Raw genomic sequence first — 17214 nt, 5'->3', positions numbered from 1 at the left:
CCCAAAGCACAGCTCCAAACTATGCAATAACTATTTAGGAAGAAGCAGTCAGCTGGTATTCTGTCTGTGCTTGCCACTCCATTATAGTCACTGGATCTCAACCCTATTGAACTGTTGTGGGAGCAGCTTGACCACATGGTACGTAATAAGTGCCCATCAAGCCAATCCAACTTGTGGGAGGTGTTTCAGGAAGCATGGGAGTGGCCAGCACAGACACCGGATCTCAACCCTATTGATCTGTTGTGAGAACAGCTTGACAGTATGGTGCGTAGTGCCCATCAAGCCAATCCAATTTGTGGGAGGTGCTTCAGGAAGCATGGGGTGAAATCTCTTCAGATTACCTCAACACATTGACAACTAGAAGGCCAAAGGTCTGCAAGGCTGTAATTGCTGCAAATGGAGGATTCTTTTACGAAAGAGAAGGTTGAAGGACAAAAATTATTTTATTTATTATTATTTATAACCTTGTCAACTTCTTGACTATATTTCTTATTGGTTTTGCAACTCATTTCATGTATGTTTTCATGGATAACAAGGACATTTCTAAGTGACCCCAAATTTTTGAATGGTAGTGTGGTTATGTTGTCTGACAGGTGAGTTAATTCATGATCTGTTGTCTGATAGGTGGGTTAATTCATGATCTGTTGTCTGATAGGTGGGTTAATTCATGATCTGTTGTCTGATAGGTGGGTTAATTAATGATCTGTTGTCTGATAGGTGGGTTAATTCATGATCTGTTGTCTGATAGGTGGGTTAATTAATGATCTGTTGTCTGATAGGTGGGTTGATAACTCCCTGCTGTTTTACAGGTCGGTGGGAAACGCTGCGTTTGATCTGCTCCTGAAGACGGATGATGATTGTTATATTGACGTGGACAAGGTTTTAATGAAGATCGACCACAAGGGCCTGAAGAGACACAACTTCTGGTGGGGAAAGTGAGTACTGTACAGATACAGTGTGGTAGACTGTGTCTGGATACGTTGACACGGCCTGGTAGACTGTGTCTGGATACGTTGACACGGCCTGGTAGACTGTGTCTGGATACGTTGACACGGCGTGGTAGACTGTGTCTGGATACCGACACGGCGTGGTAGACTGTGTCTGGATACGTTGACACGGCGTGGTAGACTGTGTCTGGATACGTTGACACGGCCTGGTAGACTGTGTCTGGATACGTTGACACGGCCTGGTAGACTGTGTCTGGATACGTTGACACGGCGTGGTAGACTGTGTCTGGATACCGACACGGCGTGGTAGACTGTGTCTGGATACGTTGACACGGCGTGGTAGACTGTGTCTGGATACCGACACGGCGTGGTAGACGGTGTCTGGATACGTTGACACGGCGTGGTAGACTGTGTCTGGATACGTTGACACGGCGTGGTAGACTGTGTCTGGATACGTTGACACGGCGTGGTAGACTGTGTCTGGATACGTTGACACGGCGTGGTAGACTGTGTCTGGATACCGACACGGCGTGGTAGACTGTGTCTGGATACGTTGACACGGCGTGGTAGACTGTGTCTGGATACCGACACGGCGTGGTAGACTGTGTCTGGATACGTTGACACGGCGTGGTAGACGGTGTCTGGATACCGACACGGCGTGGTAGACTGTGTCTGGATACGTTTACACGGCGTGGGTAGACTGTGTCTGGATACGTTGACACGGCCTGGTAGACTGTGTCTGGATACGTTGACACGGCCTGGTAGACTGTGTCTGGATACGACACGGCGTGGTAGACTGTGTCTGGATACCGACACGGCGTGGTAGACTGTGTCTGGATACGTTGACACGGCGTGGTAGACTGTGTCTGGATACGTTGACACGGCGTGGTAGACGGTGTCTGGATACGGACACGGCGTGGTAGACGGTGTCTGGATACGGACACGGCGTGGTAGACTGTGTCTGGATACGTTGACACGGCGTGGTAGACTGTGTCTGGATACGTTGACACGGCGTGGTAGACTGTGTCTGGATACGTTGACACGGCGTGGTAGACTGTGTCTGGATACGGACACGGCGTGGTAGACTGTGTCTGGATACGTTGACACGGCGTGGTAGACTGTGTCTGGATACGTTGACACGGCGTGGTAGACTGTGTCTGGATACGTTGACACGGCGTGGTAGACTGTGTCTGGATACGTTGACACGGCGTGGTAGACTGTGTCTGGATACGTTGACACGGGGTGTGGTAGACTGTGTCTGGATACGTTGACACGGCGTGGTAGACTGTGTCTGGATACGTTGACACGGCGTGGTAGACTGTGTCTGGATACGTTGACACGGCGTGGTAGACTGTGTCTGGATACGTTGACACGGCGTGGTAGACTGTGTCTGGATACGTTGACACGGCGTGGTAGACTGTGTCTGGATACGTTGACACGGCCTGGTAGACTGTGTCTGGATACGTTGACACGGCGTGGTAGACTGTGTCTGGATACGTTGACACGGTGTGGTAGACTGTGTCTGGATACGGACACGGCGTGGTAGACTGTGTCTGGATACGGACACGGCGTGGTAGACTGTGTCTGGATACGTTGACACGGCGTGGTAGACTGTGTCTGGATACGTTGACACGGCGTGGTAGACTGTGTCTGGATACGTTGACACGGCGTGGTAGACTGTGTCTGGATACGTTGACACGGCGTGGTAGACTGTGTCTGGATACGTTGACACGGCGTGGTAGACTGTGTCTGGATACGTTGACACGGCGTGGTAGACTGTGTCTGGATATGTTGACACGGCGTGGTAGACTGTGTCTGGATACCGACACGGCGTGGTAGACTGTGTCTGGATACGTTGACACGGCGTGGTAGACTGTGTCTGGATACGTTGACACGGCGTGGTAGACTGTGTCTGGATACGTTGACACGGCGTGGTAGACTGTGTCTGGATACGTTGACACGGCGTGGTAGACTGTGTCTGGATACGTTGACACGGCGTGGTAGACTGTGTCTGGATACGTTGACACGGCGTGGTAGACTGTGTCTGGATACGTTGACACGGCGTGGTAGACTGTGTCTGGATACGTTGACACGGCGTGGTAGACTGTGTCTGGATACGTTGACACGGCGTGGTAGACTGTGTCTGGATACCGACACGGCGTGGTAGACTGTGTCTGGATACGTTGACACGGCGTGGTAGACTGTGTCTGGATACGTTGACTGTGTCTGGACGGCGTGGTAGACTGTGTCTGGATACGTTGACACGGCGTGGTAGACTGTGTCTGGATACGTTGACACGGCGTGGTAGACTGTGTCTGGATACGTTGACACGGACACGTGGTAGACTGTGTCTGGATACGTTGACACGGCGTGGTAGACTGTGTCTGGATACCGACACGGCGTGGTAGACTGTGTCTGGATACGTTGACACGGCGTGGTAGACTGTGTCTGGATACGGACACGGCGTGGTAGACGGTGTCTGGATACGTTGACACGGCGTGGTAGACTGTGTCTGGATACGTTGACACGGCGTGGTAGACGGTGTCTGGATACGTTGACACGGCGTGGTAGACTGTGTCTGGATACGTTGACACGGCGTGGTAGACTGTGTCTGGATACGTTGACACGGCGTGGTAGACTGTGTCTGGATACGTTGACACGGCGTGGTAGACTGTGTCTGGATACGTTGACACGGTGTGGTAGACTGTGTCTGGATACGTTGACACGGCCTGGTAGACTGTGTCTGGATACGTTGACACGGCCTGGTAGACTGTGTCTGGATACGTTGACACGGCCTGGTAGACGGTGTCTGGATACGTTGACACGGCGTGGTAGACTGTGTCTGGATACGTTGACACGGCGTGGTAGACTGTGTCTGGATACGTTGACACGGCCTGGTAGACTGTGTCTGGATACGTTGACACGGCGTGGTAGACTGTGTCTGGATACGTTGACACGGCGTGGTAGACTGTGTCTGGATACGTTGACACGGCGTGGTAGACTGTGTCTGGATACGTTGACACGGCGTGGTAGACTGTGTCTGGATACCGACACGGCGTGGTAGACTGTGTCTGGATACGTTGACACGGCGTGGTAGACTGTGTCTGGATACGTTGACACGGCGTGGTAGACTGTGTCTGGATACGTTGACACGGCGTGGTAGACTGTGTCTGGATACGTTGACACGGCGTGGTAGACTGTGTCTGGATACGTTGACACGGCGTGGTAGACTGTGTCTGGATACGTTGACACGGCGTGGTAGACTGTGTCTGGATACGTTGACACGGCGTGGTAGACTGTGTCTGGATACGTTGACACGGCGTGGTAGACTGTGTCTGGATACGTTGACACGGCGTGGTAGACTGTGTCTGGATACCGACACGGCGTGGTAGACTGTGTCTGGATACGTTGACACGGCGTGGTAGACTGTGTCTGGATACGTTGACACGGCGTGGTAGACTGTGTCTGGATACGTTGACACGGCGTGGTAGACTGTGTCTGGATACGTTGACACGGCGTGGTAGACTGTGTCTGGATACGTTGACACGGCGTGGTAGACTGTGTCTGGATACCGACACGGCGTGGTAGACTGTGTCTGGATACGTTGACACGGCGTGGTAGACTGTGTCTGGATACGGACACGGCGTGGTAGACGGTGTCTGGATACGTTGACACGGCGTGGTAGACTGTGTCTGGATACGTTGACACGGCGTGGTAGACTGTGTCTGGATACGTTGACACGGCGTGGTAGACTGTGTCTGGATACGTTGACACGGCGTGGTAGACTGTGTCTGGATACGTTGACACGGCGTGGTAGACTGTGTCTGGATACGTTGACACGGTGTGGTAGACTGTGTCTGGATACGTTGACACGGCCTGGTAGACTGTGTCTGGATACGTTGACACGGCCTGGTAGACTGTGTCTGGATACGTTGACACGGCCTGGTAGACTGTGTCTGGATACGTTGACACGGCGTGGTAGACTGTGTCTGGATACGTTGACACGGCGTGGTAGACTGTGTCTGGATACGTTGACACGGCCTGGTAGACTGTGTCTGGATACGTTGACACGGCGTGGTAGACTGTGTCTGGATACGTTGACACGGCCTGGTAGACTGTGTCTGGATACGTTGACACGGCCTGGTAGACTGTGTCTGGATACGTTGACACGGCGTGGTAGACTGTGTCTGGATACGTTGACACGGCGTGGTAGACTGTGTCTGGATACGTTGACACGGCGTGGTAGACTGTGTCTGGATACGTTGATAAGGCGTGGTAGACTGTGTCTGGATACGTTGACACGGCGTGGTAGGCGGTGTCTGGATACGGACACGGCGTGGTAGACTGTGTCTGGATACGTTGACACGGCGTGGTAGACTGTGTCTGGATACGTTGACACGGCGTGGTAGACTGTGTCTGGATACGTTGACACGGCGTGGTAGACTGTGTCTGGATACGTTGACACGGCGTGGTAGACTGTGTCTGGATACGTTGACACGGCGTGGTAGACTGTGTCTGGATACGTTGACACGGCGTGGTAGACTGTGTCTGGATACGTTGACACGGCGTGGTAGACTGTGTCTGGATACGTTGACACGGCCTGGTAGACTGTGTCTGGATACGTTGACACGGCCTGGTAGACTGTGTCTGGATACGTTGACACGGCCTGGTAGACTGTGTCTGGATACGTTGACACGGCCTGGTAGACTGTGTCTGGATACGGTGACACGGCGTGGTAGACTGTGTCTGGATACGTTGACACGGCGTGGTAGACTGTGTCTGGATACGTTGACACGGCGTGGTAGACGGTGTCTGGATACGTTGACACGGCGTGGTAGACGGTGTCTGGATACGGACACGGCGTGGTAGACTGTGTCTGGATACGTTGACACGGCGTGGTAGACTGTGTCTGGATACGTTGACACGGCGTGGTAGACTGTGTCTGGATACGTTGACACGGCGTGGTAGACTGTGTCTGGATACGTTGACACGGCGTGGTAGACTGTGTCTGGATACCGACACGGCGTGGTAGACTGTGTCTGGATACCGACACGGCGTGGTAGACTGTGTCTGGATACCGACACGGCGTGGTAGACTGTGTCTGGATACGTTGACACGGCGTGGTAGACTGTGTCTGGATACGTTGACACGGCGTGGTAGACTGTGTCTGGATACGTTGACACGGCGTGGTAGACTGTGTCTGGATACGTTGACACGGCGTGGTAGACTGTGTCTGGATACGTTGACACGGCGTGGTAGACTGTGTCTGGATACGTTGACACGGCGTGGTAGACTGTGTCTGGATACGTTGACACGGCGGCGTGGTAGACTGTGTCTGGATACGTTGACACGGCGTGGTAGACTGTGTCTGGATACGTTGACACGGCGTGGTAGACTGTGTCTGGATACGGACACGGCGTGGTAGACTGTGTCTGGATACGTTGACACGGCGTGGTAGACTGTGTCTGGATACGTTGACACGGCCTGGTAGACTGTGTCTGGATACGTTGACACGGCCTGGTAGACTGTGTCTGGATACGGACACGGCGTGGTAGACTGTGTCTGGATACGTTGACACGGCGTGGTAGACTGTGTCTGGATACGTTGACACGGCGTGGTAGACTGTGTCTGGATACCGACACGGCGTGGTAGACTGTGTCTGGATACGTTGACACGGCGTGGTAGACTGTGTCTGGATACGTTGACACGGCGTGGTAGACTGTGTCTGGATACGGACACGGCGTGGTAGACTGTGTCTGGATACGTTGACACGGCGTGGTAGACTGTGTCTGGATACGTTGACACGGCGTGGTAGACTGTGTCTGGATACGTTGACACGGCCTGGTAGACTGTGTCTGGATACGTTGACACGGCCTGGTAGACTGTGTCTGGATACGTTGACACGGCGTGGTAGACTGTGTCTGGATACGTTGACACGGCGTGGTAGACTGTGTCTGGATACGTTGACACGGCGTGGTAGACTGTGTCTGGATACCGACACGGCGTGGTAGACTGTGTCTGGATACGTTGACACGGCCTGGTAGACTGTGTCTGGATACGTTGACACGGTGTGGTAGACTGTGTCTGGATACGTTGACACGGCGTGGTAGACTGTGTCTGGATACGTTGACACGGCGTGGTAGACTGTGTCTGGATACGTTGACACGGCGTGGTAGACTGTGTCTGGATACGTTGACACGGCCTGGTAGACTGTGTCTGGATACGTTGACACGGCGTGGTAGACTGTGTCTGGATACGTTGACACGGCGTGGTAGACTGTGTCTGGATACGTTGACACGGCGTGGTAGACTGTGTCTGGATACGTTGACACGGCGTGGTAGACGGTGTCTGGATACGTTGACACGGCCTGGTAGACTGTCTGGATACGTTGACACGGCCTGGTAGACTGTGTCTGGATACGTTGACACGGCGTGGTAGACTGTGTCTGGATACGTTGACACGGCCTGGTAGACTGTGTCTGGATACGTTGACACGGGCGTGGTAGACTGTGTCTGGATACGTTGACACGGCGTGGTAGACGGTGTCTGGATACGTTGACACGGCGTGGTAGACTGTGTCTGGATACGTTGACACGGCGTGGTAGACTGTGTCTGGATACGTTGACACGGCCTGGTAGACTGTGTCTGAACGTTGACACGGCCTGGTAGACTGTGTCTGGATACGTTGACACGGCGTGGTAGACTGTGTCTGGATACGTTGACACGGCCTGGTAGACTGTGTCTGGATACGTTGACACGGCGTGGTAGACTGTGTCTGGATACGTTGACACGGCGTGGTAGACTGTGTCTGGATACGTTGACACGGCGTGGTAGACTGTGTCTGGATACGTTGACACGGCCTGGTAGACTGTGTCTGGATACGTTGACACGGCGTGGTAGACTGTGTCTGGATACGTTGACACGGCGTGGTAGACTGTGTCTGGATACGTTGACACGGCGTGGTAGACTGTGTCTGGATACGTTGACACGGCGTGGTAGACTGTGTCTGGATACGTTGACACGGCGTGGTAGACTGTGTCTGGATACGGACACGGCGTGGTAGACTGTGTCTGGATACGTTGACACGGCGTGGTAGACGGTGTCTGGATACGTTGACACGGCGTGGTAGACTGTGTCTGGATACGTTGACACGGCCTGGTAGACTGTGTCTGGATACCGACACGGCGTGGTAGACTGTGTCTGGATACGGACACGGCGTGGTAGACTGTGTCTGGATACGTTGACACGGCGTGGTAGACGGTGTCTGGATACCGACACGGCGTGGTAGACTGTGTCTGGATACGGACACGGCGTGGTAGACTGTGTCTGGATACGTTGACACGGCGTGGTAGACTGTGTCTGGATACGTTGACACGGCGTGGTAGACTGTGTCTGGATACGTTGACACGGCGTGGTAGACTGTGTCTGGATACGTTGACACGGCCTGGTAGACTGTGTCTGGATACGTTGACACGGCGTGGTAGACTGTGTCTGGATACGTTGACACGGCGTGGTAGACTGTGTCTGGATACGTTGACACGGCGTGGTAGACTGTGTCTGGATACGTTGACACGGCGTGGTAGACGGTGTCTGGATACGTTGACACGGCGTGGTAGACTGTGTCTGGATACGTTGACACGGCGTGGTAGACTGTGTCTGGATACGGACACGGCGTGGTAGACTGTGTCTGGATACGGACACGGCGTGGTAGACTGTGTCTGGATACGTTGACACGGCGTGGTAGACTGTGTCTGGATACGTTGACGCGGCGTGGTAGACTGTGTCTGGATACGTTGACGCGGCGTGGTAGACTGTGTCTGGATACGTTGACACGGCCTGGTAGACTGTGTCTGGATACGTTGACACGGCGTGGTAGACTGTGTCTGGATACGTTGACACGGCCTGGTAGACTGTGTCTGGATACGTTGACACGGTGTGGTAGACTGTGTCTGGATACGTTGACACGGCGTGGTAGACTGTGTCTGGATACGTTGACACGGCGTGGTAGACTGTGTCTGGATACGTTGACACGGCGTGGTAGACTGTGTCTGGATACCGACACGGCGTGGTAGACTGTGTCTGGATACGTTGACACGGCGTGGTAGACTGTGTCTGGATACGTTGACACGGCGTGGTAGACTGTGTCTGGATACGTTGACACGGCCTGGTAGACTGTGTCTGGATACGTTGACACGGCGTGGTAGACTGTGTCTGGATACGTTGACACGGCGTGGTAGACTGTGTCTGGATACGGACACGGCGTGCTAGACAGTGTTCAGTAGGAGTGCTGATCTAGGATCTAGTATCCTTTGAAGTGGTTAGAGAGTTGGGCGGCAGGAGGCCTAGTGGTTAGAGCGTTGGGTGGCAGGAGGCCTAGTGGTTAGAGCGTTGGGCGGCAGGTGGCCTAGTGGTTAGAGCGTTGGGTGGCAGGTGGCCTAGTGGTTAGAGCGTTGGGTGGCAGGTGGCCTAGTGGTTAGAGCGTTGGGTGGCAGGTGGCCTAGTGGTTAGAGCGTTGGGTGGCAGGTGGCCTAGTGGTTAGAGCGTTGGGTGGCAGGAGGCCTAGTGGTTAGAGCGTTGGGTGGCAGGAGGCCTAGTGGTTAGAGCGTTGGGCGGCAGGTGGCCTAGTGGTTAGAGCGTTGGGTGGCAGGAGGCCTAGTGGTTAGAGCGTTGGGTGGCAGGAGGCCTAGTGGTTAGAGCGTTGGGCGGCAGGTGGCCTAGTGGTTAGAGCGTTGGGCGGCAGGTGGCCTAGTGGTTAGAGCGTTGGGCGGCAGGTGGCCTAGTGGTTAGAGCGTTGGGCGGCAGGTGGCCTAGTGGTTAGAGCGTTGGGCGGCAGGTGGCCTAGTGGTTAGAGCGTTGGGTGGCAGGAGGCCTAGTGGTTAGAGCGTTGGGTGGCAGGAGGCCTAGTGGTTAGAGCGTTGGGTGGCAGGAGGCCTAGTGGTTAGAGCGTTGGGCGGCAGGTGGCCTAGTGGTTAGAGCGTTGAGCCAGTAACCGAAAGGTTGCTGGATTCAATCCCCGACATGACAAGGTAAAAATCTGTCGTTCTGCCCCTGAACAAGGCAGTTAACCCACTGTTCCCCTGAACAAGGCAGTTAAACCACTGTTCCCCGGTAGGACGTCATTGTACATAGGAGTTTGTTCTTAACTGACTTGCCTAGTTAAATGAAGGTTTAAACCAGGGGAAAACTGCCTACAGCCTAGATAGTTCTCCAGACTCATTTTGCTCAGAGCAGCTCCTAGTTAGATAAATTCTAAGTGTCTTTCTGTCTGCCTGCCTGTTGGTCTGTTGTTCTTCCTACTGTTAGACAGCTAGGTGGTGGACCACATTGGGAAGTGTGTCTGCCTGCCTGCCTGCCTGCCTGCCTGCCTGCCTGCCTGCCTGCCTGCCTGCCTGCCTGCCTGTCTGTCTGTCGTTCTTCCTACTGTGAGACAGCTAGGTGGTAGACCACATTGGGAAGTGTCTGTCTGTCTGTCTGTTGTTCTTCCTACTGTTAGACAGCTAGGTGGTGGACCACATTGGGAAGTGTGTCTGCCTGCCTGCCTGCCTGCCTGCCTGCCTGCCTGCCTGCCTGTCTGTCTGTCTGTCGTTCTTCCTACTGTGAGACAGCTAGGTGGTAGACCACATTGGGAAGTGTCTGCCTGCCTGCCTGCCGGTCTGTCTGTCTGCCTGTTGGTCTGTTGTTCTTCCTACTGTTAGACAGCTAGGTGGTGGACCACATTGGGAAGTCTGTCTGTCTGATGTTCTTTCTTTCCCAGTTTCCGTCAGAGCTGGGCGGTGGACCGCATTGGGAAGTCTGTCTGTCTGATGTTCTTTCTTTCCCAGTTTCCGTCAGAGCTGGGCGGTGGACCGCATTGGGAAGTGGCAGGAGCTAGAATACGCCAGTCCAGCCTACCCGGCCTTCGCCTGCGGCTCGGGCTACGTGGCCTCCAGGGACCTCGTCCAATGGCTGGCCAGCAATGCAGAGCAACTCAAGGCCTACCAGGTACACGGCACCAAACACTTTCAAAAAGAAAGGAGGACCAAGGCCCTCTTCATATAATTAATTAAAATGCCTTTATTAGTATGGCATGTTCAATAGAAACAAGGTTTTAGAAATCTGGGGGTGATTTCTCACCCTTCCTGTAGGGTTGTGATTGGTCCATTTGCTGTCATCTAGTGGACATTTTGACCAATTGCCCTCAGCTATTTTTTTAAATTTTACCTTTATTTAACCAGGTAGGCTAGTTGAGAACACCTTTATTTAACCAGGTAGGCTAGTTGAGAACACCTTTACTTAACCAGGTAGGCTAGTTGAGAACACCTTTATTTAACCAGGTAGGCTAGTTGAGAACACCTTTATTTAACCAGGTAGGCTAGTTGAGAACAAGTTCTCATTTGCAACTGCGACCTGGCCAAGATAAAGCATAGCAGTGTGAACAGACAACACAGAGTTACACATGGAGTAAACAATTAGCAAGTCAATAACACAGTAGAAAAAAATGGGCAGTCTATATACAATGTGTGCAAAAGGCATGAGGAGGTAGGCGAATAATTACAATATTGCAGATTAACACTGGAGTGATAAATGATCAGATGGTCATGTACAGGTAGAGATATTGGTGTGCAAAAGAGCAGAAAAGTAAATAAATAAAAACAGTATGGGAATGAGGTAGGTAAAATGGGTGGGCTATTTACCGATGGACTATGTACAGCTGCAGCGATCGGTTAGCTGCTCAGATAGCAGATGTTTGAAGTTGGTGAGGGAGATAAAAGTCTCCAACTTCAGCGATTTTTGCAGTTCGTTCCAGTCACAGGCAGCAGAGTACTGGAACGAAAGGCGGCCGAATGAGGTGTTGGCTTTAGGGATGATCAGTGAGATACACCTGCTGGAGCGCGTGCTACGGATGGGTGTAGCCATCGTGACCAGTGAACTGAGATAAGGCGGAGCTTTACCTAGCATGGCCTTGTAGATGACCTGGAGCCAGTGGGTCTGGCGACGTTTAGACTGCTGTTGTTCATGTTTTGCTTTGTTCTAGTGGACTATGGAATATATAGCTTTCTGATTCTTGACACTTCTCCCAGTCATATTTAAGGTTAGAACTACCTTTCTAAGTGTTCTAATACTTCTAGCTTGGAGTTGTATCTTTATGATAACATAGCTACAGTATTTAACTTTTTAATGTGGATAGTATTGCTTACTGGGTGTGTCCATTCAATTTTGTAACCACTCCCTCTTCTAATTAGGGCTAATTGGAAAAGAGGTTCACAAGAGGACATTGTGTTATTTCTTTGTACTCCTGACGAAGGCCATGCAGCCGAAACGCATCGGATTTTTAAAACTTTGTTTCTATTGAACATGACATACTAATAAAGGCATTTTAATTCATTATATGAAGAGGGCCTTGGTCCTCCTTTTCTTTATGATGACCAATTCACCCTTTTACTAAAGAGCACCTTCTGTCTACCACAATGTACTATTGTGTACCTTCCTTCTCTTTCTACCAGAAAAGCAAGGCACCATTGGAGACTCATAATGTGTTACGTTTTGTTTCAGGGGGAAGATGTGAGCATGGGGATCTGGATGGCTGCTGTTGGACCACAGAAATACCAGGTAAAGAACCAGATGACACTAGTATAGTAGAAATACCAGGTAAAGAACCAGATGACACTAGTATAGTAGAAATAGCAGGTAAAGAACCAGATGACACTAGTATAGTAGAAATACCAGGTAAAGAACCAGATGACATGACTATAGTAGAAATACCAGGTAAAGAACCAGATGACACTAGTATAGTAGAAATACCAGGTAAAGAACCAGATGACACTAGTATAGTAGAAATAGCAGGTAAAGAACCAGATGACACTAGTATAGTAGAAATACCAGGTAAAGAACCAGATGACATGACTATAGTAGAAATACCAGGTAAAGAACCAGATGACACTAGTATAGTAGAAATACCAGGTAAAGAACCAGATGACACGACTATAGTAGAAATACCAGGTAAAGAACCAGATGACACTAGTATAGTAGAAATACTAGGTAAAGAACCAGATGACACTAGTATAGTAGAAATACCAGGTAAAGAACCAGATGACACTAGTATAGTAGAAATACCAGGTAAAGAACCAGATGACACGACTATAGTAGAAATACCAGGTAAAGAACCAGATGACACTAGTATAGTAGAAATACCAGGTAAAGAACCAGATGACACTAGTATAGTAGAAATACTAGGTAAAGAACCAGATGACACTAGTATAGTAGAAATACCAGGTAAAGAACCAGATGACACTAGTATAGTTGAAATACCAGGTAAAGAACCAGATGACACTAGTATAGTTGAAATACCAGGTAAAGAACCAGATGACACTAGTATAGTGGAAATACCAGGTAAAGAACCAGATGACACTAGTATAGTAGAAATACCAGGTAAAGAACCATATGATACTAGTATAGTAGACATAGCAGGTAAAGAACCAGATGACACTAGTATAGTAGAAATACCAGGTAAAGAACCAGATGACACTAGTATAGTAGAAATACCAGGTAAAGAACCAGATGACACTAGTATAGTAGAAATACTAGGTAAAGAACTAGATGACACTAGTATAGTAGAAATACCAGGTAAAGAACCAGATGACACTAGTATAGTAGAAATACCAGGTAAAGAACCAGATGATACTAGTATAGTAAAAATACTAGGTAAAGAACCAGATGACACTAGTATAGTAGAAATACAAGGTAAAGAACCAGATTACACTAGTATAGTAGAAATACCAGGTAAAGAACCAGATTACACTAGTATAGTAGACATAGCAGGTAACATAGTGTGGTAGCCTACCTGAAAACAGTCACCCTAACCAACAAGCTCGTGTTATTCTTGTCTTTCACCTTGGTTGTTAACACGAATGCCAGTTAGCATTGATAGACCTTAATAAACCTAACCCTAATTGTCTGACTGTTGTCTGATGGTTGTTGTTGTTGTTGTTGCTGTCTCCCCAGGATGCAGGCTGGCTGTGTGAGAAGGACTGCTACCAGGACATGCTGTCGTCGCCCCAACACTCCCCCGAGGAGCTCCGCTCGCTCTGGGCTAGGAAGAGGGCCTGCGGGGACCCCTGTGGATGTCCCTGGGGACACAGCTAACATTAGCTAACAGTCTGGGCAGGTAGTTAGCTAACAGTCTGGGAAGGTAGTTGGCTAACAGTCTGAGCAGGTAGTTAGCTAACAGTCTGGGAAGGTAGTTAGCTAACAGTCTGGGAAGGTAGTTAGCTAACAGTCTGGGAAGGTAGTTAGCTAACAGTCTGGGAAGGTAGTTAGCTAACAGTCTGGGAAGGTAGTTAGCTAACAGTCTGGGAAGGTAGTTAGCTAACAGTCTGGGCAGGTAGTTAGCTAACAGTCTGGGAAGGTAGTTAGCTAACAGTCTGGGAAGGTAGTTAGCTAACAGTCTGGGAAGGTAGTTAGCTAACAGTCTGGGAAGGTAGTTAGCTAACAGTCTGGGAAAGTAGTTAGCTAACAGTCTGGGAAAGTAGTTAGCTAACAGTCTGGGAAAGTAGTTAGCTAACAGTCTGGGCAGGTAGTTAGCTAACAGTCTGGGCAGGTAGTTAGCTAACAGTCTGGGCAGGTAGTTAGCTAACAGTCTGGGCAGGTAGTTAGCTAACAGTCTGGGCAGGTAGTTAGCTAACAGTCTGGGAAGGTAGTTAGCTAACAGTCTGGGAAGGTAGTTAGCTAACAGTCTGGGAAGGTAGTTAGCTAACAGTCTGGGCAGGTAGTTGGCTAACAGTCTGGGCAGGTAGCTGGCTAACAGTCTGGGAAAGTAGTTAGCTAACAGTCTGGGCAGGTAGTTAGCTAACAGTCTGGGCAGGTAGTTAGCTAACAGTCTGGGCAGGTAGTTAGCTAACAGTCTGAGCAGGTAGTTAGCTAACAGTCTGAGCAGGTAGTTAGCTAACAGTCTGAGCAGGTAGCTAACAGTCTGAGCAGGTAGTTAGCTAACAGTCTGGGAAGGTAGTTAGCTAACAGTCTGGGAAGGTAGTTAGCTAACAGTCTGGGAAGGTAGTTAGCTAACAGTCTGGGAAGGTAGTTAGCTAACAGTCTGGGAAGGTATTTAGCTAACAGTCTGGGAAGGTAGTTAGCTAACAGTCTGGGAAGGTATTTAGCTAACAGTCTGGGAAGGTAGTTAGCTAACAGTCTGGGAAGGTATTTAGCTAACAGTCTGGGAAGGTAGTTAGCTAACAGTCTGGGAAGGTAGTTAGCTAACAGTCTGGGAAGGTAGTTAGCTAACAGTCTGGGAAGGTAATTAGCTAACAGTCTGGGCAGGTAGTTAGCTAACAGTCTGGGCAGGTAGTTAGCTAACAGTCTGGGCAGGTAGTTAGCTAACAGTCTGGGCAGGTAGTTAGCTAACAGTCTGGGCAGGTAGTTAGCTAACAGTCTGGGCAGGTAGTTAGCTAACAGTCTGGGCAGGTAGTTAGCTAACAGTCTGGGCAGGTAGTTAGCTAACAGTCTGGGCAGGTAGTTAGCTAACAGTCTGGGAAGGTAGTTAGCTAACAGTCTGGGAAGGTAGTTAGCTAACAGTCTGGGAAGGTAGTTAGCTAACAGTCTGGGAAGGTAGAACACAAGGCTTGAACACATCGTCTCAGTAGGATTGGTGATCTAGGAACAGGTCACTCCTGTCCGTGTTAACTTATTAATTATGATCTAAAAGGCTAAGCTGATCCTAGACCAGCACTCCGAGACGCTTGACACATACAGCCCTAGGTCTCTACAGAGTACAAAACATTAGGAACACCTTCCTAATATTGAGTTGCACCTGTTCAAAAGCACTTAACATTTTTGTCTTGCCCATTCACCCTCTGAACTGCACACATACGCAATCCATGTCTCAAATATATCAAGGCTAAAAAATCCTTCTTCAACCCGTCTCCTCTCCTTCATCTACATGTCTCCTCTCCTTCATCTACATGTCTCCTCTCCTTCATCTACATGTCTCCTCTCCTTCATCTACATGTCTCCTCCCCTTCATCTACATGTCTCCTCTCCTTCATCTACATGTCTCCTCTCCTTCATCTACATGTCTCCTCTCCTTCATCTACATGTCTCCTCCCCTTCATCTACATGTCTCCTCCCCTTCATCTACATGTCTCCTCCCCTTCATCTACATGTCTCCTCCCCTTCATCTACATGTCTCCTCCCCTTCATCTACATGTCTCCTCCCCTTCATCTACATGTCTCCTCCCCTTCATCCACATGTCTCCTCCCCTTCATCTACATGTCTCCTCCCCTTCATCTACATGTCTCCTCTCCTTCATCTACATGTCTCCTCCCCTTCATCTACATGTCTCCTCTCCTTCATCTACATGTCTCCTCTCCTTCATCTACATGTCTCCTCCCCTTCATCTACATGTCTCCTCCCCTTCATCTACATGTCTCCTCCCCTTCATCTACATGTCTCCTCTCCTTCATCTACATGTCTCCTCTCCTTCATCTACATGTCTCCTCCCCTTCATCTACATGTCTCCTCCCCTTCATCTACATGTCTCCTCTCCTTCATCTACATGTCTCCTCTCCTTCATCTACATGTCTCCTCTCCTTCATCTACATGTCTCCTCCCCTTCATCTACACTGATTTGAAGTGGATTTAACAAGTGACATCAATAAGGGATCATAGCTTTCACCTGGATTCACCTGTTTAGCCCCGGGGACAATGGATACTGGTTTCTGAACAGTGACATTTCCTGTCAAAAGGCAGGATACCGGCGTAACCAAATGTAAAGTGCTGAATGATGTGGGAGAGACACAGATGACCATGTTACGTTTCATTCTACTGGTGTTATTTAGTCAATTATTCTCCCAAGCTACTCCTCATCGCCAAGCCTCGTCACTATTTGTAGATTTCAAACCAACACCGAATTTGTCCCACATGACCCCCTATATTACCCATCTAGTGCGCTAGTTTAGACCAGAGCCCCCTATATTACCCATCTAGTGCACTAGTTTAGACCAGAGCCCCCTATATTACCCATCTAGTGCACTAGTTTAGACCAGAGCCCCCTATATTACCCATCTAGTGCACTAGTTTAGACCAGAGACTCCTATATTACCCATCTAGTGCACTAGTTTAGACCAGAGACCCCTATATTACCCATCTAGTGCACTAGTTTAGACCAGAGACCCCTATATTACCCATCTAGTGCACTAGTTTAGATGTATTTGGGACACGGACAGGGTTTGTGAAACTATGTACAGTACTATACCAACCCATTGGTGGTGTTATTGTATTGTCAGGCACCACATAC

General features: G+C 50.2%; 1 protein-coding gene across 1 annotated transcript in view; it reads left to right on the top strand.

Annotated features, from left to right (window-relative positions):
* LOC127922397 (UDP-GalNAc:beta-1,3-N-acetylgalactosaminyltransferase 2-like) overlaps positions 1–16975 on the top strand; it is a 30247-nt gene extending 13272 nt beyond the window's left edge. Inside the window, 6 exon segments of the mRNA XM_052506108.1 lie at positions 810–935; positions 10768–10927; positions 12479–12535; positions 13928–14858; positions 14903–15190; positions 15239–16975. Coding sequence (XP_052362068.1) covers positions 810–935; positions 10768–10927; positions 12479–12535; positions 13928–14068 — 484 coding nt within the window. The 3' untranslated portion in view covers positions 14069–14858; positions 14903–15190; positions 15239–16975.
* Positions 16976–17214: the final 239 nt, after the last annotated feature.

This window comes from Oncorhynchus keta, unplaced genomic scaffold (genome assembly GCF_023373465.1).
Source record: "Oncorhynchus keta strain PuntledgeMale-10-30-2019 unplaced genomic scaffold, Oket_V2 Un_contig_2556_pilon_pilon, whole genome shotgun sequence".
NCBI lineage: Eukaryota > Metazoa > Chordata > Actinopteri > Salmoniformes > Salmonidae > Oncorhynchus > Oncorhynchus keta.
This window is presented reverse-complemented; position numbering and strand designations above follow the sequence as displayed.